A 25,355-nucleotide genomic window follows, 5' to 3' on the forward strand; every position below is an offset into this window, starting at 1 on the left:
TTTTCAGCCAAATCGTTTCTATTACATCTGCATCGACACATGTATCTGCAAGGAGCACATGATGATATATTGCCGATTATAAATATTTTGAGCACAGCCCTGGTTCCTGGTCTGAATCCCTGTCTGTCATGAGTCTCTCTGTGTGGAGTTTGCATGTTCTCCTCGTGCATGCGTGGGTTCTCTCCAGGTACTCCGGCTTCCTCCCACAGTCCAAAGACATGGAAGTCCTTTCTGCTCCGAAGTCCCGTCACTTATTCACACGGAGCGACTGAAAAGATGACTGATGGGAGTGTACGGACGGATGATCAGTCAGACAAAAGACACGGGCACAGAGGAAGACGCTACACAAACAGTTACACAACCGATTAACACACACAGGGCCGCAACTCGAGGACGCTGCGTGCTGCTCACTGTTTCATTCAAAGGAATCACACCAGAAATCAATGCAGCCTGTGTGCAGACACGTCCCAGTGTTTTTAGAGAAGAGTGAATCAATGTGTGTGTGTTTGTGTGTGTGTGTGTGTGTGTGTGTGTGTGTGTGTGTTGTGCTGTGTTTTGTCTCGGCCCGCTGCTCGTGTGCAGATAAGAAGTTTTATCTTCTTGACCTTGAAAGTAACCTTGTCTGTTCAACTTGTTGCAGATCTCGAATGGAGGCAGACATGGTTCAAAGTTTTGAACGTTTTCTTCAGACAAACATATTTGTGTTTTTATTTAGATGTTTAATTGGATTCGGAACTTTCTTCATAATAAGAAACAAGCATGTTTTTTGAAGTGGTAGGAAGAGCGGTTAACGAAAAGGGGAAAAAATAAAAGTCTACTTAGTGAGTCATCAGATGTGCAGATGAAGTCAAATAGAACAGATGGAAGCTTTTGTGCACAATCAAGAGAAGACTTTTGTTTTGTTGTGCAAACTCTGTCTCTTGGATAAAGACAGAGTCAGTATCTTTCTCCTTCAAAATAAAGTACAGACTTCTCCTAAAGTAGAGCTGCTACATTGTCCCTTCTGGGCCTCCATACATGTGAGGTGGTGACTGTGTCTGCAGAGACTTTGCCCTCTGAATGGATTTTACTGTTCTGGTTTGTTCTGGTTGACTTGGGACGTTTCTGGGCGGGGAGCTGGTGTGTTTCCTCCAGCCAATGACAGCGCAGCAAGTGAGTTTAGGAGTGGATACAATTCAGAGATTGGACACGATGCACTCCAGGACAGACCTCCCTGTAATCTGGAGTGGAGAGGTGATCTGAAGAGGTAGGACGTGTCATAGAAAGAACGTCAGGGACTTGTTAGCTATGATAAAGAAATGTCTCTTTATATCGATGCAAGGTGTAGTGGGAGACGTTCCCAGTATCAACGAAAACGCAGAGAGGAACATATCGGCAAAAAGGAAACATAATGAAGCAGTTTCAGTACGTGCATGGAGATCTCACCGATGGTAGCAGGATGTAGACGTCATCACCACCTGCAGTGAATTTTCCTCGCTATGTCCAGCTGTTTTCTCAGCATGGCTCACCCCCACTTCTTTTGGAGATTTTACCAGGGGACTGGCTGGAAAATTCTGGATAAAGTTGGGATTAGAAGTGCAGCCCTTTGTGTTCAAATATACAGTGGATTGGAGTTTTGTGCATGTGTGATGACACACACTCCGACCTTTCTGTTTCAGTCTATTTTAGCCCGTTGAGTCATCTTATTGTCAAACGATATCCATCCTGCAGTCTCATACGACCAACTGTGCCAGTCAATTCCTTTTTGACAGAGAGTTTAAACTACTTACTGCCCTTGCATCATCTTCCCTGCTCTCTCTCTCTCTCTCTCTCTCTCTCTCTCTCTCTCTCTCTCTCTCTCTCTCTCTCTCTCTCTCTCTCTCTCTCTCTCCTCTCCCTCCCTCCCGTGGGGCCTGCAGCAGAAGTCTCTGCCTCTGGAATTACAGGCCTGGTCTTGAATAGCAGGGTTGTTCCCCGTCGGTCCCTCCAGCTCCTCTGCTGACTGAAACCCAATCAAAGGCCCAGAAACCACACATCCTGTGAGGGGCTGGTTTTAGTGGCCAGCGATGGGGAGGGACTCTGTAACGAGGAGGAAAACACACAAGGAGTGGATTTTTGCCTTTGCAGTTTGGGGATGATGATGTAGAAACTATGAAGGGAAGATGTTTCTCATGTGGGTTGTTTGCTCTGAATCCAGGGTGTTCCTGATGTTGGTCATGATGTGCTCCACAGTTTGAGGTCAGCTGTAGCTTTTCCTCTGGCTGTCACACACATGCAGGCTCACTGTTTCCTCTTCTGAAGGTGTCATCTATCACTGATCATTTTCTCCACACACACACACACACACACACACACACACACACACACACACACACACACACACACACACACACACACACACACACACACACACACACACACACACACACACTTATCCGTGGGCGTGGTTAAAGACATTAATATCCCGCGACCGGTGTGGGATCTATGTGATGCTCGTGCAAAATGCGAAGCTGCATTAAACCCCTTTTCTGCTCGCCACTCATCTGTTGATGCTGTTTCAGATTACACGTAGAATCTGTGTCATCATAGTCATCATCTCTAACATTTGTGAAGAGCGAGAAGCAAGATTTCAGGGACTGTTCTGTACATTTCTAGAAGTTTTCAGGTCTGAATGTGTGAGCAGAGCTAACACAAGTAGCTTAGCATGTGTGAGCAGAGCTAACTCGAGTAGCTTAGCATGTGTGAGCAGAGCTAACACGAGTAGCTTAGCATGTGTGAGCAGAGCTAACAGGAGCAGGTTAGCATGTGTGAGCAGAGCTAACACGAGTAGCTTAGCATGTGTGAGCAAAGCTAACATGAGCAGGTTAGCCTGGTGATGCTAGCACTAATGGGGCTGCTGTATTGTGGCTGTAGACTGTTTTCTTATCAAATCAACTTTTTGTTTTGCTGCCATTGATTTTTATTTAGTACCTGTACATAATGGATTATCCCTCCCTCTAGTCTGGATTCATTCAGAAATACAGAAAATGGTCTGAACAGTCTGAGTTCAGGACTTTTGCCGTCTTGTCTTGTGACTGTTTTTGCTTGTGTTCTTGTAAGCTCAGGTTTGAGCCTGCTCCTGTATTTACATATGTTTGAAGATCCCAGCCTGTCTCCATCCCCCGATCTTTTCTTGGAGTCATTAAAAAGATGGATTCACTTAATCACAGGCTCGTCTTCTTCTTCTGCTGTTGTTTGTTTTCATGAATGTGAAAGATGAAACACGAGAGCATGAGAAGAAAAGAAAAACAGCCTGCAGGTATTTTTCCTCTTCCTCCTGCTGTGCTAATATTAAAGAGCCGTCCACTAAGAATGCATTAAGACCTGAACTTCAGAACTAAGACTGAAGAGTCTGGAGGGACACACTGAGGCCGGTGTTTATGGAGATGAAGTGAGTAATGCGGAGAGCTGGGAGGCTTTAACAGAGCCCTCTGTGAGACTGGGACTACCTTCTCTGAGCCTGCAGGATGTTCAGACCTAAATGTTAACAATTTCTCGACAGTAACACGGAGGCGTTTTCCTCTCTCTATACATCTCTGGCGTCCTTTAACTTTTATTTTGTGCTTTTCTCAAATGAATTGACGGATCTGCTGCAGGAGGTTAAAAGAAACCTTTTAAATGAAGAGACGAGGATATGATCAACCTCATTACTGAGCTGTTCAGCGTGCATTCTTCTTCTTCTTCGTATGTTGGCTGGGTGATCCAGTTTCATCAGTGACACCTCAGCTGTAGCCGTGTACAGTCAACACCCTTCATACTTCCCTCTGTCGCGGCGTTGCCTCGCTGTCCCGTCTGTGGGGACACGTCACACACGCTGCCAGCGGCTCCAGCTGGCTCCGGGCCACAGATCCATGTGTCTCTGCACAGCTCTGATGAGAGGGAGCACGGACAACAGGACTTCGAAAAAGAGGTGGACTTACTGTGGAGGAAGGCAGATGTACAAACACAGCGGTGGACAGACAGACAGACAGACAGACAGACAGACAGACAGACAGACAGTGTCCATGAGACTGTCTGGAGAGATGGTAAAGACAAACATTCACGTATGACATCATCAACAATCAAATCAACAGTCTTTAACTTCTCCTCCTTCAAACAGTCGTTTCAAAGTCGATCGATTAGAACAATAACTCCCAACAGGGAGAATGGCGTCTCTCTCTCATGTCCACAAAGCGCCCCGCTCGCCTGTTTTCAGCACTATGTAACTTTGTCAGCAGGTCGAGGTTCACACAGCAGCCTTCAGCTACAAAGCAGCCAGTTAGCCCATCTCTGTACTGTTTGATACGACGGCTGAGGCTAAGAGGAAGAGGACGGAGGAAGATAAGAAGAGAGAGAGTGGGCGAGGGAGAAGCTGGACTAGCGGACATATTGGACCTTTTCAGTTGATGGCGTTCTTTGGCTTCTCACAACGTCTTTGCAGGTGTTCTGTTAAGATTTGCTGCCTTGTCAAAAATGCCACCATTAGCACAAAATGTATCTGTTAATCCTGTTATCAGATCATGTTCCCAATAAAGAATCTCTTTATGACAGCACTGCTCTCTGCGTCCACACTGTAAGGAAGCAGGAAGGATGCTGTGATTCTCAATGATAAAAACCTTTATTTCAGAGTTTAGATGGATCAGATACTCAGTCACCACCACACATGTATGGAGGCCCAGAAAGGATGTTGTATTTTATTTTGTAGGAACAAGCTGCTGACTCTTTCTTTAACAGAACCAGTTTAACTATGTTGCTGCTTACAGCTTCTGCTCCACTCTCAGCTTCATACTCACAGTTTCTCTGCCAGCATGTTTCACTTTAACTTTGTTTACGGCCAGAGGAAGGAAATATCCCCGCTGATGAAAGCTTGTTTGCCTTTCGTTCCAGATGTTTCTCGTGCGACACCCTCTTTAGAGGCATTTATCTTTCCAGCTGTCCCACCGCAAGATTTTCATACTATTGTTACCCCAAACAAACATCCCAACTGTACGAGCTGCAGACCTGCCCGGCCACGTCTTTAGCCTGAGGTGAGGGAGCCTCTCTGAGAAGAAGAGGCTGATTGGCTGCCTCGTCATGCGAGCTTTAGCCTCTTCATCTCTCCAACACTAAAATCCTCCAACAAAAGGACAAAAGCAGGACAGGAACATGCCAGAGAGTCAGGTTTCACAGGGAGAAGCAGACAAAGTGAGCTAGATATTTCCAGAGTAGTATAGCCTTTAACCGCTCCTTTAAGTCCTCGCTCCTTTCTGCCTGGGACGGTTTAAGTCTAAGGATCATCAACCTTTCTTTCAGTCTTTCTTCAAGCAGCCCCTGTGCTCCCTTCAGGGCAGCAGACAGAGCAGCTGGTGACGGTCAGGAGATGAATCAGAAAAAGATCCATTTATTTCACACAGATTCTCTTTTCTCTGAAGTTCAGCCACACAGATGTAACCGATTCCTTCACATCACTCCTCCACATTCTCCCATCGTCCTCACCATGGAGAGTCCAAATGAAGCAGCATCTGTTAGTGGCTCACTTTTTTCATATTCATACTTCTCGCCCTCTGCATCCTAGAACAGTGTCCGAAGAGTTTGTGACTTGTCTTCTGTCTGCAGAGGAGAGCGACTGTGGATTCTTAGTCCCTCGCTGTGAGGTGCATGTGTGAACAAGCTAGTCAGGAGGATTTCAGGGACAGTCGGCCTGACACTATCGAGACAATTTCATGAGTGCATGAGTGTGAAAACAGTTTGTCTTTCCGCTGAACCTTTGACCTCAGAGGAGGCGGGTGGATTCATGCATCAAGAACAGTTTTTTAAAGAGATCTTTGGGCTTTATTGGACAGTACAGCTGAAGAGACACAGGAAATGTGCAGAGGAGAGAGAGCGGGGGAAGATGTACAGCAAAGGCCGAGTTTAGATTTAAATCTACGGCGATGAATGGAATTGGATTTCAGTGGTTTCTTGGACTTTGTAAAACTCTGTGGCTCTGGGTTTTGTTATTTCTTCTCTTCATCTTTATGATCTTAGAAAGGCTCCAGTCCCAGTTCTTTTAGTGAGAACAACAGGTGAAGCATTCCTCATAAGGGGTAAACATACAGGCACAGGCACACACACACTCAAAGCGACACAAACACATCCATCCCCTCAAACCTTGTCTGATCCAAACTCACAGCACATCAAACACAGAGTGTCGAGGCTCCCCAGCAGCTGAACAAACAGCTCGGCCTCTAAAGTGCGCTGGCTTCTCCCAGCCTTTAGCTCCTCTTTCTTATTTTGTTTGGATCAAAACGACGGTCCTCACAGGCCACCGTAGTGTCAGCGGTGATTGATCTCTCTCCTGCCTGCTGGAGGCCTCTGTGGCTGCTTTTTGGGCTCTTGTGCTTTTGGCAGAGCTGAAACTGAATTGGCAGGGATTCATATGTTTCACTTATTGAGATTACACGTTCAGAAACTACCTCAATAAAAGGGACAGACATAGATTAATGACGTCTGTTTTCGGGCAGCAAAAGTGTTTTGTTGTCCGAACAGTGAGCTGCTGACGCTGAGCTGTTTCTGAATCAGACTATAAAAACTGAAGCACAGGAAGGAACCTGAACTCTTGAGGTCTGCCGCCCACAATGCTCCCAGACCCGGGCGAGAACACGAGACATGAAGTCACAGCTACACTTCCTGTGAGTGCTAGAGAGAAGTAGTGCTTACGTGTGTGTGTGTGTGTGTGTATTGTGTGTGTGTGTGTGTGTGTGTGTGTGTGTGTGTTACGTTATGTTATTTAGTGACAGCTGGTTTTCTTAGGTTCTCTTTGGCAGTCTGTCCATGGAGGCAGTGTTCAATAAACAAAGCTGTCAGTGCAGAGAAGCTCCAGTCAAACTAGTATCTGTCTCTAAATATCCAAAAGGATTCAGATAAGGGTAACAGTGTATGAAAGGTGTAAGAGGATGTTTGTCTCAGCTCCTTTCCTCCCTGATTCCTCCGTCCTTCTCTGGTTCACACTCACCTCAAGTAAGGATGTTGACAGCGGCTAATTCCCCTGGTGATTAAACGCAAATTTAAATTCAGACTACTCGAATAGTAGTTAATGGAACCGGTCTGAAATGAGCTTTGTACGTTGGACCCAAACACCCTCTGTCTCCAATCTGGGCATAAGCGACTGTGTCTCTGATCCTGTTGTGGTTAAGGGGTTGACTGGGAGATTCAAAGCAGGAAACTTCTGGCTGCGAGGCGATGGCACTAACTGCTGCACGGTGGAGTAGTGGAATATTTCAGCCAAAGGAAGGACTTTATAAATAGTTTTAAATACTTTTTAAACCCATTGTTTTACATTTTGTGACTTTCAATGAAATAAAATACGTTTTCCCAGTCATATATTTTATCATAGCTCTGTCCCCTCACAGCGAGGAGGTTCCTGGTTTGAATCCCCGTCTGACAGGAGCCTCTCTGTGTGGAGTTTAAATTTTCTCCGTTCATGTGTGGGTTCTCTCCGGGTACTCCGGCTTCCTCCCACAGTCCAAAGACATGCTCGTTAGGTTAACTGGTGACTCTAAATTGCCCGTAGGTGTGAATGTGAGTGTGGCTGGTTGTCTGTCTCTGTATGTCAGCCTTGTGATTGGCTGGAGAACAGTCCAGGGTGTATCACAGGCCTCTCACCCGATGATGGCTGAGATCAACTCCAGCCCCCTGCGACCCTGAACGGGAAAAGCAATATAGATAATGGAGGAAAGAAAACAATCAAACTTTAGCTGTTCAGTGTTTTCAGTCTTTTTTGATGAATCTGTGTTTCTTCAGACGGACCTGAATATTCCTCAAGTCGTAACTTTGTCTCTGACAGCTTCATTTCAGTCAAACAAACATTGGACCTGTCACCCCTACAGTGCTTTGATATCTCTTATCACAGACTGATAGGTGTGACATGTGGATGGAGAGAAGGAGGCCTGGATGTGTGAGTAATTTAATCTCAGCGGTGATGTTAACCACACAGAACCAGTCACACAGTCCGGCTCTCGTGCCCAGATTTGAGGCCCAGGGTTGTTGGTGTCCAACATACCGAGCTCATGATGAATATCTGACTCCTCGCACTGATGTAATGCAGTCATAAGATAAGGCCTCCTTTACCAGGCATCACATGATCTCACAGCGTTCGTCCCTCTGTATGTGTGACTCTCTGGGTCATGACTTATGTGACAATGATTCATGAGGTCTCAAGAAGAAACAGTTTTCTGAAAGAGTCTTAAGTGTGCTACAGTACAGCAAGCCTCATCAGGGTTGAATTGAACTGGAGATGTTCTAAAACATAGTTTGCATAAAGAACCTTCTATGTAGTTTAACAGTCAGTCACACTTAGAAAAGAACATAAATAAATGTAAGAATAGATACCACTGCAGAGGAGGTTTGTCGACACTTCTGTGTGCTTCAGGGCGTCAGGGCGTCAGAGCGTCAGAGCGACGACGGTTTGAAGCCTTGTAGCTGCTTCATTCTGTCTTTTCTGCTGCTTTGAAATAACCAGTCGTATGTGTTTTGGAGAGGAGGAGATCACTGCAGGAACTTTTCTCCATCATAACCCTCGGGATCGACTAATGGGAAGAGAAATCGAAACCTAAAATCAAGCAGAGCTCCTACAGACAAACTGAGCGAACGTCAGCAGCAGCTCGTCTTGCAGCCTGTTCTCGGTTGCTGGCGGCGTGAGCCTCGAAGAAACACTGATTTAACGATAACCGGCAGAGCTGAGTAAAGCTCCCACTAACAATGCATCAGCTGAAACTAAACTATACAGTTGAGAGATCCAAAGCCAACTGGCTGAAGATCTTGAAGACGTTTCACCCCTCCTCCTCTGAAAGGCTTCTTCAGTTCTAAACTGACTGGTGGACGTAGCAAGAAATGTAAGCCTCTGTGGATCCATTAGCATGCTAATGCTTATAGATCCACTAGTACCCATTAGCATGCTAATGCTCAAGGATGACTCACATCAGAGTTGTTAGCTGAGTCGTTAACCTTTCTAGCTATTCAAGATCTTCAACCAGTCCAGTTGCCTTCGGATCAAGCTTTGAATTTTACCATGACCTGGATGACTGAGAACCTACAGACATGTACTTGTTAAGTACAGATGCTGCATTTAAGAGCAGTGTTTGTCTGTGAGTTTAACAGTACTGTCATGTACCTGTACCAAATAACACCGGTCTCTGGTTCCAATCCCTGATTATGGCCGCTACATTTTAGTTTGTATCAGAGGCTTTTTCAACAACGCCTCTTCAGGTGAGCAGGATGCTTGGCCCTCACTGTTTAGAGCTGTTTACAACTTTTACTGTAAAGAAGGCTTCTTAAAAGTAATCTCTTACATGTCGGGGCTCCATTGCAGGACGGGCCTGTGTGCCTCGTGGGAGATTAAATGCTCAGTAGACCAGTAGAGCTGGTAAAAAGTCCCATCACTCTGAGGGTCTTTTAGTTCCCATCAATCTGCCTCTCATTAACGGTGCAGTGAGCGATCAGGGAAAGAGAGAAGACAAGAATGTGATGGCCAAAGAGTTCAGAGTTTGTCACTGTGTGGATTGCGTGGTGGGTTCACTGGGACAGGTGTGCGCCATGTGCTGCCATGGGCATGAGTCCAACTTCATACCTCCCACATTCCTATCCTCGCTCCCTCCTACTTTTTACTTCTCTTTAAATGTACTGTCCAAATACAGCCATGTCACAGCAGGGGGTGCATTGATTTTGAATTGCTGTCATGGCACATGAATGTAAAAAGACTCTCTGATGAAGTTGTAAGTGAACATTCAGAGACATCAGAAGCTGAACCAGATCACAGACCAGGTCCCTTCATCAACAGTGAACCCAGCTCACTGCAGAGTGAGTCATGCTCTGTGGAAATAATCACAGGGCTGTGCACTTTTTCAGACCAACTTCTTGGATGAAACCACTTTTGCAGATCTTTTGCCACATGTTATTCATTATCAATGAACGAAAGCTCCGCGAGGATCAAGTGTAGCAGAGGAGCCTTGTTTGATTATCAGAGGAGTTAAAGAAATGTCAGAAGAAGACGAGCTGTTGACTCCAGCTCTGCAGGCATGTGATCTGGATCCAGCTGTAATTGAAAGCTCGTGCTCCGTTTAAAAACCGATCCCCTGTCTCGTAATCACCTCTGATGGCATTTATCCTGTCTTGTATCCAGCCTCCAGAGGAGGCACCAGCAACTCCCCCCAGTCCCAAACTCCAGATCTAAAGCAGATGGTGGGGCCGGGCACCCTCCTGCACCGGCCCTCTCCGGGTTTTAGCTTCTATTTCAGGTTCTGCTGATGAGCCGCGGTGCAGCACAGAGACTGATGTGGTTCAGAGTGTCCCAGATAGAGACTGTAATCAACTCTGGGAAACTGTCGAAACTCTTTTGTGAACTTTTGTGGTTCCCAAAGAAGAATTCCTAAATGCAGTCAGCAGAAGTCATAGAAGCTTTTTAGATGGATATGTATTATGTGTGAATAGGCATAATGCCAGATTTACTCTGCGCATTTCTGCAGGGTATCTTGAAACTATATTTTATTAGACTAGTATATTTCTGCATGTTTTTCTTTTAAATGTATCTTTGTATGGTTGGTAGCTTTTCCCTTTGGCCCTCTGACAGTGTGTGTGTTGTTTTTCTGAAGCCCACGTTCTCTCTGGAGGTCAACAGCGTGGGTCAGCCCCGTCCTGCTTACCCGGCGTTTTTTCCTTCACAATGGAACGGGCCGATCCTGCAAATCAAAAGCCACTCTGAACTGCCACTTTGGACATATTTGTCTCCATGAATGGGGTTATGGGAAGTATGTGAAGCGGCCTCCAAAGGAGCGATTGGATGACATCCAGATCAGAAACAAAAGGGCGTCGGTCCAAACTGATTAGCACAAAGACTGAACAGCGCGCTCTCATTGTGCATATCGACATCATGTGCATTCTGGGCCTCATTGATCAGACCACCATCAGTCAGCTGGAATTGTTGCTGACCACTTTATTGTCCCTGCTTTAACTCTGCAAAGCACCAATGCATTAATGTCATTGTACCTGATTATGGTTTGTAAAGCCTGTGGAGCTCCTGCAGATTGTTTGTCACAAAGATTTAAGCAGAGAAATAGTGACAGTTATTCTCGGCAGCATCACGCTGCTGTTTCTTCCTGAATCCTCCAGTGTCATCTCTCAACAAAGTGCACAGGTGCTCTCATCTCCTCTCAGCTCCCCAGTTTGAAAGAGATCACAGAGGGCTTTGATGCCCCCCCCACACACACACACACACACACGCTCACCCCCACACCCAAAGCAGAGAGGCCTCCACACGTGTTCACCATACAGATGACCTCAGAGCGACAGGAATGCACCATGTCAGAGCGGAGGAATACTCCGCTCAGAGAGATGGCTCTAACTTTACATCCCAACAGTTAGTTTGAAGAGAAGTCGTGTTTTCACTGAGAGAGGCGTCAGATGTGTGATGTCGTCTGCAGCAGCAGCAGCGCCATCACTGGGAGCTGATGAGCTTTCCTCAAACACTAAAGTGACGCAGTTCTTCGTTTTCAATATTTCGCTTAAGGATTAGATAACTCGTCTTATGTCATTGTCAAACTACAGTCTGAGGTCACGTCCACACCGAGGTGAAGAAAACCAACAACACTTCAAACATGTGAGGACGACTTTGTCCACACCGTGTTGGATCAGTGTTCCTTGTTGGCCCTTCTTTCCATTTAGTTTCATTCTGTTTTGGTTTTTAAATGATGATACTACATCTTTTAAAGGCTTCAATCTCAGTCATTTAATAATCAGTAGAATCAAAAAGCACCAAAGCTTCCATAAACACATAAACAGTCCTCAGTTATATCTTAAAGCCAAAGCTGCTGCGAGACAAAGAGAGAGCAGAGTCGGTCCTTTCAACTCAAAGGCTAAAGAAAACTGAAGTCTGTCGAGTTGTCTTTGCATCTCATAAAGATGCTCAAGTTAAGTTTCAGCAGAGGAGGGGATGGGGAAGGACACAAACTGCTCATACCACCTGAACTGTTGACAGTTTATCTGAGCAGTGGCTCAGTTGGTAGAGTCGTCTTCTCTCAACCGGAAGGTCGAGGGTTCGATCCCCAGCTGAGCAACATGTCCGATGTGTCCTTGGGCAAGAGGCTTAACCCCAAATTGCTCGGAGGCGGTGTGTGAATGGGATTAGTTACTTCTGATGGATGATACTACATAGCGATCACTGCCATCAGTGTGTGAATGGGTGGGTGTAAAATGCAGTGTAAAAGCGCTTTGAGTAGTCAGAAGACTAGGAAAGCGCTTTATAAGCTCAAGTCCATTTACCATTTTTGTCACACTATGTTCTTGTGCATGGAGTCATGTGATCATTGCTCGTCTTTTTCTACCAGCATGTCTGATATGTAACTATTAAATACCTCCATGTTTCATGTTTCCAGACTCGTCTGACAGCAGTACAATGCGTTGTATTGAGATTCAGAATCAGCCGCCACAGACGGAGTTATATGAGATGAAGTGCTGCTGCAGGTCGCGGCGCAATGCAAACGTCCTCTGATTGGAGCTGCTGGTTTGTGGAGGACTTTCAATGCCGTCATATTCAAAACAGAAACTTCTCTTCATAGCACTCATCGCTGGTCTTTAAGTTTTGTCATCGTCTCGATGCTCTCTGTGTTAAAGGTCAGAGTTGCAGCGATGCGTCTCATCTGCTTTGTCCACATCTACGATGTTGGTTGATCCCCGTCTTTGAGTAGCTGCAGCGTTTAGCTTTCATGCAGACTTAGTTTGGCTGAGCGTCTCCCTTGTGTCCCGTAGGTCTCGATCTTTGACGTTAATTTCCTTATGAACGCAGGAAGGAAGTATCTATATGCTACTTTAAAAATGCAAAACATCATCAACACTTTGTGAAGACGTAGCTTTAATGGATAACATTTTAGAGAACATTTAATGCTGATGGATGGAGCTGAGCCTTTTGGTAATTTGATTAGTGCATATAGGACACGTGCCAAATACGCTCACTTAGTCAGCAGTAGTACACTCTCTCTCTCTCTCTCTCTCTCTCTCTCTCTCTCTCTCTCTCTCTCTCTCTCTGCCTCTCTGTTTCTATCTCCCTCTCTCTCTCTCTCGGACTGGAAGCGCTCTAATTGAGTCAGCAGCTGATTGACCGTTAAGTATACAGACGGACGCACTCAGATGGTGCACCATGAAGCCTCTGAGGGATCCTTTGGCTTCTTTGCTGAAGCATTAGTCCCTCTTTGTCTCTTTTATTTCACTTTCTTCCATATTAATGAGAGATGTTTAACGCTACACTAACTACAGATAAGAACGAAAGACAACAGCAGGATGCATGCAGTAAGTTGGAAAGAGTACATAGAAGCAGCTGCTGCAAGGTGTCATGGGACCTTTTGGACGAAACACCGGTACAGGGAGGGTCCAACACGTGACCACCCCGGTGATGCTGTTGGCTCTGGCTGCCCATCAGTTTGCACGGTTGAGTTGCGGGCGCCGTTAGGGGCCTTGAGTTAGGGAAGGTAGTTGGTACCGGCGTTGTCACTTCCTGAGTCTGAGTCTGTTGAATGTGTGCTGCGGCGGCTTTCACATCTTGAGCACATTTGAATCGTACCTGGGACCATCTCATCGAGCGGACTCAGGACCAGTACCCGACTGCAGTACGAGTACAGCACGTTTGTGTTCACACTGATCAAAAGAACAGGACTTTGAAGTCAAGCGTACTCATGTGAAACCTCCCTTAAAGAACAGTTTCTAAACTTTGAGCAGCAAAGAGCCAAACAGACACACGGCTATATTCATCCGGGACTGTCCTACATATGAAACTGGGCAGAGCTGCAGAACCGGCTGTCAGGACGGAGCGATAGACCTCTGGATGAGTCTGAATCATGACATGAAAAGATGGTTTGATAAGAGGAACTTGTTTATTTGGGACACAGACTCATATTAGCATAGCTTTTGGAATGCAGACAGCAAACGTATTCATCAGTAAACAAATGAAGAAGAAATGAGAAGACAAAGTGAACCTTACCCTCTCTAATCTACTGCATCACTATTTTAAACAATGCTTATACTTAATCAATAATGGTGACGCCGAGGTCAGACTACACGATCTTTCTGTTGGTTACCATGGTAACTGTGTCAGATTCAGGGCCGTAACCAGGGTTTAGAAATGTTTCCTACTGTTTACAACTCGCACAGATTTACTTCCTATTTAGAAAGTAACGATCCCGGCGTGTGTGTTTCATTAAGGTGTGTGTTTGTGTGTCTGTGTGTGTTATTGTGTGTTTGTGTCTGTGTGTGTGAGTGTGTGAGATTTTGTGTGTTTGTGTGAGTGTGTGCGTCTCTCTGTGTGTGTGTGTGTGTGTGTGTGTGTGGCACTAAATCACCTCATTACTCTGTTTCCTCTACTGCTGCTACCTTCCATTAAGAGAAATCCATTAAACATAGCTTCAGACTGAGAGGACACAGAGGAAACAACTCCTGTTTGGTGTGTGTGTGTGTGTGTGTGTGTGTGTGTGTGTGTGTGTGTGTGTGTGTGTGTGTGTGTGTGTGTGTGTGTGTGTGTGTGTGTGTGTGTGTGTGTGTGTGTGTGTGTGTGTGTGTGTGTGTGTGTGTGTGTGTGTGTGTGTGTGTGTGTGTGTGTGTGTGTGTGTGTGTGTGTGTGTGTGTGTGTGTGTGTGTGTGTGTGTGTGTGTGTGTGTGTGTGTGTGTGTGTGTGTGTGTGTGTGTGTGTGTCTGTGTGTCCTGCCGAGGATGTAGATATCACGTAGTGGCTTGAATCCTCAGAAAGGACCTCAGAGGGTAACTTAGCTGCACGTACGACTTGTTAAAGCGACGTCTGCTGTCAGCCCTCTGCTCGTTTAAGTGTCGTTTCAGTCACACTGATGGGGCTGTGTGTGCGTGTGTGTGTCCATTCATTCGAGTTATTTTCAGCCTTAATGAAACACCTGAGCCCAGTTGAGGCAGCTCACATCTCTAGGTGCGTTCAGACGCCTCGTGGCTGCACTGAGCTCCTCTGTGTCTCTGTCACCACCTCTCACTCATTCACGTCCGTTCATTGAATTCACAAAGAGTGCAGGTTAACCTCAGCACAAAGTTGCACAAATATGTTGGAAACATATCGGCAATGAAACTCTGCTGTCACCTCCGCTGCTCTCTTTCTGTTTGCATGAGACATAAACAGAACTGTTGGTTCTTCATTAGACGACAAAAGGACGAGAGAAACGACTGCTGCTCTCTCTCTCTTTCTCTCTGTAGCAGCTTTTTGGTTAAGAAACAACTCATGATCAATACTATCGAAAAGCATGAACATTTTGTATCGGCCTGTATGTGATTAGACGGACTAGATTTGACGCTAACGTTTACACCTGAGGTCTGATGATGATCTCCGCCTCTAAATGAATTCAGCCTTCAGGTTTTGGCTCCTCCCTAATCCTTTTCTCTCTCCGTGTGTCTCCTCAGAGATCCGGGCCCAGTTGGTGGAGCAGCAGAAATGCCTGGACCAGCAGACGGATATGAGGGTCCAGCTCCTGCAGGACCTGCAGGACTTCTTCAGGAAGAAGGCCGAGATCGAGATGGAGTACTCGAGGAACCTGGAGAAGCTGGCCGAGCGCTTCATGGCCAAGACTCGCAGCACTAAGGACCACCAGCAGTACAAGTGAGGGGACGCCGTCCTTCTGTTTTTGTCATGTGTGTGGTGTATGGGCTTAAAGAAGTGATGGTTTCTGAGCAGTCAGAGGGAAGTCGTTCTGGATTTAAAGTCCCATGTTGAAGGATTTCTGTTCTCATGAGATTAAAGTGCTGATGAGCCGTTTCAGTCTTCAGTCATGTGACGACAGAAAGCCGCTCAGTGGTGATGCTTTACTTTCATTTCTCTCGATTCACTTCATCACGACTCTGATTACAAGGCGGCATCTTTTGTGGGATAAAAAAAACTGAAGTCGAGGAAAAATCTCAACTCGTCATATCACTAGGAGCTAATGATAGAAACCCCAAACAGCTGACCTCTGTGTCAGCTCCTCCTCTTCCTCTTTCCCTCTCGCCACAGGGTTTAGCACGCTGTAGTTTTTGGCCTTATTGCTCTGCTGGGGTGTGCTCATGGAAAAAGCAGACATTAAGATATTGTTTGAACTTGTGGTGGGAACGAAAATAAAACTTATGTTGGTCCTCGCGTCTGTAACCCGCTGCTCGCCGTCTGACGCTCTAATGGCTCTAACAGCTGTGTGTGTGTGTGTGTGTGTGTGTGTGTGTGTGTGTGTGTGTGTGTGTGTGTGTGTGTGTGTGTGTGTGTGTGTGTGTGTGTGTGTGTGTGTGTGTGTGTGTGTGTGTGTGTGTGTGTGTGTGTGTGTGTGTGTGTGTGTGTGTGTGTGTGTGTGTGTGTGTGTGTGTGTGTGTGTGTGTGTGTGTGTGTGTGTGTGTGTGTGTGTGTGTGTGTGTGTGTGTGTGTGTGTGTGTGTGGCTGGTCAGCGACTCTGTGGTCTTCATGGCGTGATTTTCAGTCTGGTCACTTCATTTACGAGTTGAACCGCTTGGCGAGGCCCCGGGAGGATATTCTTTAAGTAAATAAAGACGTCTGACTGACATTAACAACCTTCCTGTGGGTTTCAAATCACCTGAACTTTATTTTTATATTCTTCAAAACAAAACACATGAACAGTTCGGCTTCTGTGCTCTCCACACTCGGTTGTTTTCTCTGGACTGACGTGTCGGGGTGTGAAAAAAGTGCGTTTTCAATCTGTCACCTGAAGCCCTGTTTCCTGTGGACAGCTTGTGTCAGCAGCAGAACTGAAGTTAAGTATTCAAAGAAGAAATGTAGAATCTGTCTGTAATCAGTCTGGACAGGCTGCGTTAAAAAGAGCCCACGCTGAGACTCTCAGTGGAGCTGTGTGTGTGTGTGTGTGATTCTCTCTGCTACTATCCCTGCCCACCACAATGAAAATGATCTCCGAGTTGACGGTAGTCATGACGACAGGTTGAAACCGACCTGAGACGCCTCTACAACATTCAGACTGAAGGCGAGACGTCACAGTGGGGGTAAATATGGCAGCTACAAACAGCGATCTGAACAGGGCTAGTGACTGCTTGTGATTTGTTAGGTGGAGGTTGTTTCTGTATTAGATGGACAATGATGAAATCGTGCAACAGACTGTGGATCATCTTAGATTTATTCAGCCATGGTCAGACAACAAAGAAACACACATGGCTGACAAAGTGCAGACCATCGTTGACCCAAGCTGACCAAGATCTCACAATCATTGTCTCCAAGTCTTCATCTTCACAGTGTTGCTTATATTCTGCTAGAAGGTACAGCCCACAAGTTCATGGCTGCTTTGTTACATCTCTAAAAGGTTGTCTGTCCCCCCCCCCCCCCCCCCCGCCTGTCCGACAGGGATAGTCTCCCGCTGTGAGGTGCATGTGTGAACAACCAGGTCAGGAGAATCTCCGGAGCAGTCCTCCTGATATTATAAAGATATGTTCAGGAGTGCAGAAGTGGAAATGGCTTCAGAGAGGAAGAGCCTCGATCATTTGTGTTGCAGTGGATGTTTGCAGAACACACGCACGCATGCACACACACAACCACACACACCACACACACACAAATGAACAAATACAGGCAAACATTTCCTTCTGTCTCTCCGGCTCTTTCTTAAATACACACACACACACACACACACACACCGATCACTGTATTATGCAGAGTTTGTTCAGGGAGGCACCGTGAGATCATTGAATAGTTAATGTGGTCAAAGCCACAGCTGGGATCAGTGTGAAAAGTTTCTTCTTAAAGGACTTCCTCTTTCTGTCTGAGAGGATAAAAAGAAGACACCAGCAGACGTCACTGTCTGCTCTACATTCACCGTTTGTGTTAGAACAAGTCCAAACTGGAATAACTATTGCTCTGATATCTTTATGAATTAACCGTGACGACGCCGGGCTTCACCAACACGCAGTGGTCGAGTCGAGCAGAAGAATGTTTTGTTTTGGTTCATCGTGTCCCTCTCATGAAGCTCTGGTTGTTCTCCATTAAAGACACAAAATAGATACATAGATGTACTTTATTCATCCCACATTTAGAGCAGCTGCAACAGGCAGCCAGAATCATCAATCACACAACAACAAGCGAAGACATATGATCTGATTACATATGATGCTCTACAGATCACATCATATGAACTGTAACCATCAAAGTTAAAGCAGCAGTCATCAGTTTGTTCTTTAAGGGCACACTCACACTATGCACAGTTGTCCTGTACCGTGCTTTGGCATGATTGTCCCCCCCCCCCCCCCCCCCGGCCTGCACTCACACTGCTCCAGGACTCACCGGGCCTGAGCATGGTTACCTCTGTGCATGACTCTGTAATACAACACATACATGGCTTTATGTGGTCATGAGGCGTGCTTAGTTTACAAGACAGGCGTACTCAAAAAAAAAAAAAAAAAAAAAAATAAAGAATGAAGGCTGTCCTCGTTTTCTACCCGTGCTTGTTCCCCAGCATGAACTGTACCATGCTGAAGCACATCTCTCTGAAGCTCACCATGGCCAAGGAAGTGTACTCGCACTAGTCATAAGAACTGGACTTTAGGGGTGAAGCATGCTAAGTCACGGTACAGATTGCCTCATGTGAGTGCGCCCTAACCCAAGATCAAACATGTTCTTATGCCAGATGTTTTTTTCTTTGTCTTTAGTTTGAGTGCTTCAAACGGAGCTGCTGTGATGAGTTTCAGCCTTTTTTCTGACTTTAAAGTTACATTTATAAATCAATCGATCACTCAGGCTTTGGCGCCCTGTTGCCCACTTTCCAAACTGTAACCTCCCTCCTTGTTAACGCTCGGTCCAAAACGCCTACGTTTCTGTTGGATTTCAGTCAGTCGCTGTGCTGCAGCCGTAGAGGCCGGCGTCGCCACAGCTCATGAATAAAAGATTTGATCAGTCACTGGAGGACTTTGACATTCTGCCTCTGATGCTGATAAGAGCTCCTGTTTCAATAACCCTGCATACTGAAGAGGTAATTATCCGTTATGGTCGCCTTCCTGCTCCTGTGTGAGAGCGCGGACGCTGCCCCGGCGAGTCCCGGAGTGAAGCCGCATTAATGAACAGAACACACACTTATACACACGTTCATGTGAGGCAGTACGTTCGCATTGGACTTTAGTTTCAGAGGCTTTCACACCTATGTTTTCTTTTACCCCTCGGGGGGCCGTCTGTCTGCCTGTGAGTCCGTCTGACCCAGTTCCTGTCCTGGCTCGGGGGGGGGGGGGGGGGGGGAGGAATGACGAGATTGAGGGATTTTCCTGTCATTATGTGGGGTAAGCAACTCCCCGAAGTGATTCTGTCGTCACTGCCTGTGTCAGTGCCCCCGCTTGTTTTCTCACTCCGGCCTCTTTTCTGTGCAGGCGTGCAGTTTGAACGAGTCGGTCCGACCTCCAGCAAACACACAGGCTCCTTTATGAACTTTTTATTGGGTGACATCACTGTTTCATTCTTTAGCTTTTACGAAATGATCTTTACTTTCTAACAGGATTATCACGTTACCCAGTTTTAAACTTCCAAAAACCCAACGATACCTGTTTGGATACCATGGCAACAGAAATGAAAGTCCTAAGCAGCCGATTATGGGTCATTTCATTCCTTGTATGTTTTTTTGTTGTTTCTTTCCAAGAGGCGTAAGAGTAACTGTTGGATCTTTATGGCGACGGGATGGGAATCAAAACCTGGTTCTACATTTTTCAAATTTCAACACCATTTGAGCTTATTGATTCTGCCATCGAGTCTTGTTGGTCATGTTATATCTGGAGAGTCACGTATGTGGCGGCTCAGTGGTAGAGTCTCTTGTCTCTCAACCAGAAGGTCGGGGGTTCGATCCCCAGCGTCTGAAGCCAGTTAATCCCGCTGCTGCGTTGGCGCCGTGTGAATGTGTATGAATGGATGAGTTAATACTGATGGACTCTTTACTCAGCAGCCTCTACCATCAGTGTGTGAATGTGTAGGTGTGACCTGCGGTGTAAAAAATGCTCAAGTCCATTAATGTCTATAAAATCAAGTCATTGGTGCACAAGCATATGTCCGTAGTCTAACAATGTTTTTGAATAGAATGTGGGAGGAAGTCTAAAGTTCGGCGACATTTTACCAAAGAAGAAGAAGATGAGGAGGATTTCAAGTGCACTTAATGATTGTCATTATAGCAGGCAGTTAAAGTCCTGGTCGAAAACTGTCCGGCTTCACCTGCAAATAATCTGTGTTTCCTGGGGATGATTTTTATTTCCAAGTAAATGAGCTAAAGTTTTCATAACTGGGACACAATCGTCTCAGATGGAAAAAAAAACAAACCTGCAGATGACTTCTTCGATCATCAAAGAGGTCATTTTATAAACGTCTGCAGAGGCTAAACATGATCAGGGGACACCTGGACATAATGCGTGTGAATATGAGAAAGTGAGCATTAATAAGTAAAACCATGCGCACACACACACACACACACACACACACACACACACACACACACACACACACACACACACACACACGAGCTGCTTCACATCTCAAGATTCAGTGCCATAGAAGTATTGCATGCTGCTGATACATAATGCAGAAAGGGTTTATGGAAATTGCTCTTTGACTGTGTGTGTGTGTGTGTGTGCTGCTGTAGCTCTGCAATCGCTTCACTTATTTTCTAACTCACTCTCTCCCTCTCTCTCTCTCTCCCCTCTCTCTCTCTCTGCACGTGTCCTGGAGCTGGGGCATGTGGCACCAGTGCATCACTCAGCTTTTTGCAAAGTCTTTTTTTTTTTTTTTTTTTTTCATGATGTCTTTGGAAAACGGCCGTGATCTCGAATGCTCCCGGATGTTTTTCATGTCAGCGTGTTTGGCTCTGCTTTTATCAAATGTCGTTTGCTTCCTGTTTTTGCAGAGTCTCGGGAACATTTCAGCTGGTTGGAATGTTTGCATCGGTTTTTCATTTTTTAAACATGTTTCGTTTTCTGCTCGCGCTGCAGATGCTGTGTCAGGACCGAAGGCCGGTTCAGGGCCGGGTCACTCAGCGAGTGCAGAGTTTCACCTGTTGTGTTGACAAGTGCTGCCTGTCTATGCAAACTAACTGTGTGTGGGGGGGGGGGGGGGAAGCACAGGCGAGTCTCCAGATGGTTCCTGCAAGACTTGACCCCGGACCCAACCATAAAACCTCTCCCTAACACACACACACCCATGCATCAACAATACAAGCTCATTTTCATAGCAGGCAGGAGGAATGTTACAGATTAACCCAGAGGAAGTCGTCCTGCAGGCCTGTGCTTACGCAGGGCCCCCGCCTGCTCCGGCCTGGACAATGTCCTTCATTTAGCATGGAAGCAGCCGGCACACGGCACAGGAAACAGCTCCCAGGCTCCAGGATTCTACTCTTTTTTTTTTTTTTTCTGCACTCAGATCTGTCGTACTGCGGCCTCTCTTTCCCTGCTTGTCTGCGTGACGTTCATAAGACATTCTACTTTTCAACTTCACTTACAGAAACATCCCCTGGATGTGCTCCTTCTTCATTCCATTAAGTGTATTAAAAGCCTGTGACACACTATTTCCTGGTTGTAGGAAGTCACTCTCTGAAAGCTCTGCCCCAGAAATGTCATAAATATAAAGTATTTCCAACTTAACTGTGCAGTCCTGATATATGACGGGCCGTATGTAGGACATTTAGCACCAAGGGAGGCCTGTGACGCAGCTCTGCTTCTATATCAGGCCGGAGTGCACATGAGGTGTTTGTAGACTTCCTGCCCGTCGAGTATCTGCCACGATCTGCCTGTTAAAATAACAGATATTGTCTTATAAAGGAGGGCTGAGACTCTGACATGGACACACACACACACACACAAATGTTCCAGTGCAAACAAACGGGGACTTCAGAATGCCTACCTGCTCTATTCTGCAAGAACACCAACCTATGGAGGGGTTCTTCTTTAGAAATGCTTTGTGCATCTAAATGAGCAGACAGGGTTTATAAAACAACCTGTTCTCTACACACTGTTTCCTCTTTCTAAGTCTTGAATGGAGATGTTCTGACATCTTCTTTGCTTCCTGAAACTAATGTAGACACCATCAGGATTTAAAAAAACAAATATTATTGGTAGAAAAACTCTGATTTCTGTCTCTTTTGGTGACTTTGGTTAACGTTGTATTCTTTATGCAAGGCACCATACCTACGTCCCTGTGACCCCCCACACCCACACCCCTCTGTTCTGGCATCAGAGGTGTGTGTGTGTTCATGTCTGAGTGTGTGTTTGTATGTGGAGGTCCAGCATGTCGTGCTTCTGCGACACCACAAAGTCACAGACTGGGGCACTGATGTGACACCGCTGCAGAATGACTGTGAATAGACAAAGATGTAATAGAGGTGGAGCTTCGATAAGCCGCTAGAAGGGAAATCTGTATAGAGCGCCATACTTTAAAAAACTAACACCCATATTTGGCACCAGCTGTACGATAACTTTTACATCGTCTTGCATACTAGCTGTTATCCAAAATCAAATTGATGACGGCTTCAGAGGCTGAAACTGAGTCCAGTATCTCTGTCAGTAAACTTGTAATAACATGTGACAATGAGACTTGAGGTTTTGGCCTTTGCAAAAACGTCATTTGACGCCTGACTGTTTCCTTGTGTTGTTTAGGAAAGACCAGAACCTTCTGTCCCCGGTCAACTGTTGGTACCTGCTGCTGAACCAGGTGAGGAGGGAGAGCAAAGACCACGCCACGCTGAGCGACATCTACCTCAACAACGTCATCATGAGGTTCATGCAGATCAGTGAGGACTCCACACGGCTCCTCAAGAAGGTGAGGAGTGTCCGATATTCAAACCGTGGCTCATCGAGGTGTTCATCAGGGCAGACTCTGGTCACCATGTAGAATAAAAAGTGTCCTCTACAGCTGCAGCGACTGCTGGGGATCCTTTTGAATGACCACAAGAGATGTGTTCAATTCGTAGACTCTTTTACCAACAGGACATTTAAGTGTTTGAGCTAAAAGTGAATCCAACAGAAACTAATATCTAACTAAGCAGACTGAAAATAAATCAGAAGATATTTCAAAATAAAATGTCACCGCCTGTGGAGCCAGCTGGGACTCTGTGAAGTTTAGTCTGTGGTCGGTCTTTCTGTCCTAAAAGCACTCCAGCGTTGGCTATCGCATCACATCGTACATGATCGCACGCTCGCTGTCCACACGGCATCCGTTAAATATTAACTTCTCTGCTCTTTGAATTTTAGTTTCCCCTTGTAAACAGTATGACATCTAGTGCTTTTATTTTGAAGGTGGGCAAACTGATGTGTGGGGCTTTTATTTTGAAGGTGGACAAACTGATTTGTGGTGCTTTTATTTTGAAGGTGGATAAAACTGAAGTGTGGTGCTTTTATTTTGAAGGTGGACAAATTGAAGTGTGGTGCTTTGTATTGACGAGCTGTTGACTCAAATCACAACACTTAAAAGTGCGTTCATAAACTACTCGCTGTGAGCTGAAAAAAGTTTTTCTCCGGTTTTGCAACAGGTCAAAGGTCAACATTTCAATCATGATGTGGACATTATTAATGCTCCACTATCTCCACTTTGTACAACAAGCTAACAAGCGTCTGTTCCTTGTAGAGCGCCCTCCTCTGTCGTTCCTCGTCCGTCTACGCGAGCGACAGAGAGGAAATAGAAACGGGTCGTTGTTGGGGTAAAAACATTCTGGCGTGCATTTGACCCTCTAATAGAAACCAATAAAATCAGATTTTGTTGTTGACGCTTGCTGGTGTCTCATGTTGTTAGGACATGGTGTTAGTTACTGTATCTATCTGTCTACCTAGTTAAAAAAGCTGCCCACATGAAATATGCACAGTTATGAGGAATGTGGAGTCGGCTTTGCACGCCATTTTCCCGTCAGGATGAAGTTAAATCTATCCGTCTTTTTGCACGATTCAAGACACTCCAAAGGCTTCTTCTAAGCTAATGCTACATGATCCTACATGTACAGGCTGTGTTCATGTTTCTTTTGACTTTGTGCTGTAACTCGACCTCTGCTGAAGGTCAGATGTGTCTTTTCTTTGATCAACAAAATCCAGAAGTTTGAAGTCGCTTAAAACTCAATCCAGATTTTTCACGGCGGTCAGGTCGGTCGGCAGAGTCTCCGCTCGCTCGTGTTGCATAAACAGACTTTCACTTTCAATTAACTCCCTCATGTTGTATGTGTAGCTACATGTTATGCAGGATATTATATTCAGTTGGATGTTTGATCGTCTAGTCAATTAAAACGATGCACAGAACCTCGGCTGCCACAGTTTCACATCAGTGATCCTTCACTCTCCCGTCTGAAGACTGCGGCTTCGTGGCTCAGGCCGAGTCTCCGCTGCTTTTTTTCCACCACAAAGACGACAACTCCCTAAAAGATTATGAGCTCCTATGCTGCAGGAGTCACATGAACTCACCACAGGCCCAAATTACAAAGTGGCTTTCCTTCAGAGGAGCGCCTTTGTGTCAGATTAACATGTGCAACTCTCCTCTCGTTCTTATTTTTCTTCCCCTGCGAACCTTCAGCCCCATCTTTCCGGATTCTAAATTAGACTCATGTAGTGGTTTCATGTGATTGTCGGTGGGCGTGGTCTTTGAACGCTCATCCCCGACCCCCAGCATGCACACAGGAAGCTGCTGCAGCCTTTTCCTTTTGATACTTTTTCAAATCTTTTGGTTCTACTAATGAGACCAGATGTGGAACAGACAGATTCATGTTGCAGATGTTCCCCTCGTTTCCTCCCCCTGACTCCACACTTTAATGACAGACTGCCTTCAAACTGATTCATATTTGTGGACAGTTTCAGGACAGACTCTCGCTGAAACCTTTTTGAGTTGATTATTCTCATATTTCCCCTCACAGCGTGACGTTTTCCCCCTCAGCCGGGAGCGGAGGTAAAGCAAAGCCCTGTTCAGACCGTCGTTTCAAACCACGATATTTAGGTCCCTGTGATGTAACACCTTCAATGATGAAGCTCCCGCTCTGTTGTGCTTTTGCAATGCCGAAACACAATGTGACTTCACAGACCAGGTCACCGATGTTACGTCGTCATGGAAACAATATGAACGTACAAAGACTTGATGACGCCTGAGCTTAGTTACTGCAATTTTGCACACAAATAAAACAGTCTGAAAATGGCTTAAAAACGACGTTTCAGAAATCCAAGATTGCATTTTCCAAGCGGGCTGTAAAGAAAATAAGTCAGCTGTTTTCATTCACACACACAGCTCTACCTGAACATTTCAGGAGTTTTGTGTAAAGTGTGAAAGCACCCTGTGTCTGAATACACTACTCCCCTCCCTCGTCCCGTCTGCTCCACCTGCACCCCTCACTCGTCCCGTCTGCTCCACCTGCACCCCTCCCTCGTCCCGTCTGCTC

At 45.8% G+C, this 25,355-nt stretch overlaps 1 protein-coding gene across 4 annotated transcripts in view; it reads left to right on the plus strand.

The window, feature by feature from the left end:
- srgap1a (SLIT-ROBO Rho GTPase activating protein 1a) overlaps nucleotides 1-25,355 on the plus strand; it is a 90,933-nt gene that overhangs the window by 16,472 nt on the left and 49,106 nt on the right. For all 4 annotated transcript variants that reach the window (XM_020639758.3, XM_029278435.2, XM_020639756.3 and 1 more), the window contains exons 2-3: nucleotides 15,415-15,610; nucleotides 22,606-22,768. In XM_020639758.3, the coding sequence (XP_020495414.1) occupies nucleotides 15,415-15,610; nucleotides 22,606-22,768 (359 nt within the window). The remainder of the gene's footprint in view (nucleotides 1-15,414; nucleotides 15,611-22,605; nucleotides 22,769-25,355) is intronic.

Source organism: Labrus bergylta, chromosome 7 (assembly GCF_963930695.1).
Source record: "Labrus bergylta chromosome 7, fLabBer1.1, whole genome shotgun sequence".
In the NCBI taxonomy this organism is placed as follows: Eukaryota; Metazoa; Chordata; class Actinopteri; order Labriformes; family Labridae; genus Labrus; species Labrus bergylta.